This window comes from Sinocyclocheilus rhinocerous, unplaced genomic scaffold (genome assembly GCF_001515625.1).
Source record: "Sinocyclocheilus rhinocerous isolate Xijiao unplaced genomic scaffold, SAMN03320098_v1.1 C35301574, whole genome shotgun sequence".
NCBI lineage: Eukaryota > Metazoa > Chordata > Actinopteri > Cypriniformes > Cyprinidae > Sinocyclocheilus > Sinocyclocheilus rhinocerous.
Window position 1 is genome coordinate 1 of NW_015746534.1, and position 434 is coordinate 434.

The following is a 434-nucleotide window of genomic DNA, read 5'->3' on the forward strand; positions in this document are numbered from 1 at the left end:
CTTCTGCTTGGCCATGGCCAGAGAGTAATACATGCCGAAGTTGTTCACAATGACGGGGACGGGCATGGCAATAGTCAGCACCCCTGCGAGGGCACACAGCGCCCCCACCAGCATGCCCGACCACGTCTCCGGATACATATCTCCATAGCCTAAAGTGGTCATGGTCACCACGGCCCACCAGAAACCTATGGGGATGTTCTTGAAGTTGGTGTGCTTGCTCGCCGTAGGGTCGTCCGGACTGGCTCCTATCCTCTCGGCGTAGTAGATCATGGTGGCGAAGATGAGGACGCCGAGAGCGAGGAAGATGATGAGCAGGAGGAACTCGTTGGTACTTGCGCGAAGCGTGTGCCCGAGAACGCGCAAGCCCACGAAGTGGCGCGTCAGCTTGAAGATGCGCAGGATTCGGACGAAGCGCACCACTCGCAGGAAGCCCA

The 434-nt window shown here is 58.8% G+C and overlaps 1 protein-coding gene across 1 annotated transcript; it reads right to left on the reverse strand.

Annotated features, from left to right (window-relative positions):
- Positions 1 to 3: 3 nt before the first annotated feature.
- Positions 4 to 429, reverse strand: LOC107734804 (potassium voltage-gated channel subfamily C member 1-like; the record flags this gene model as incomplete). Its single annotated transcript, XM_016546721.1, has 1 exon — positions 4 to 429. A coding segment is annotated over one exon (426 nt), but the record flags the coding sequence as incomplete, so codon positions are not given.
- Between the last annotated feature and the right edge of the window lie 5 nt (positions 430 to 434).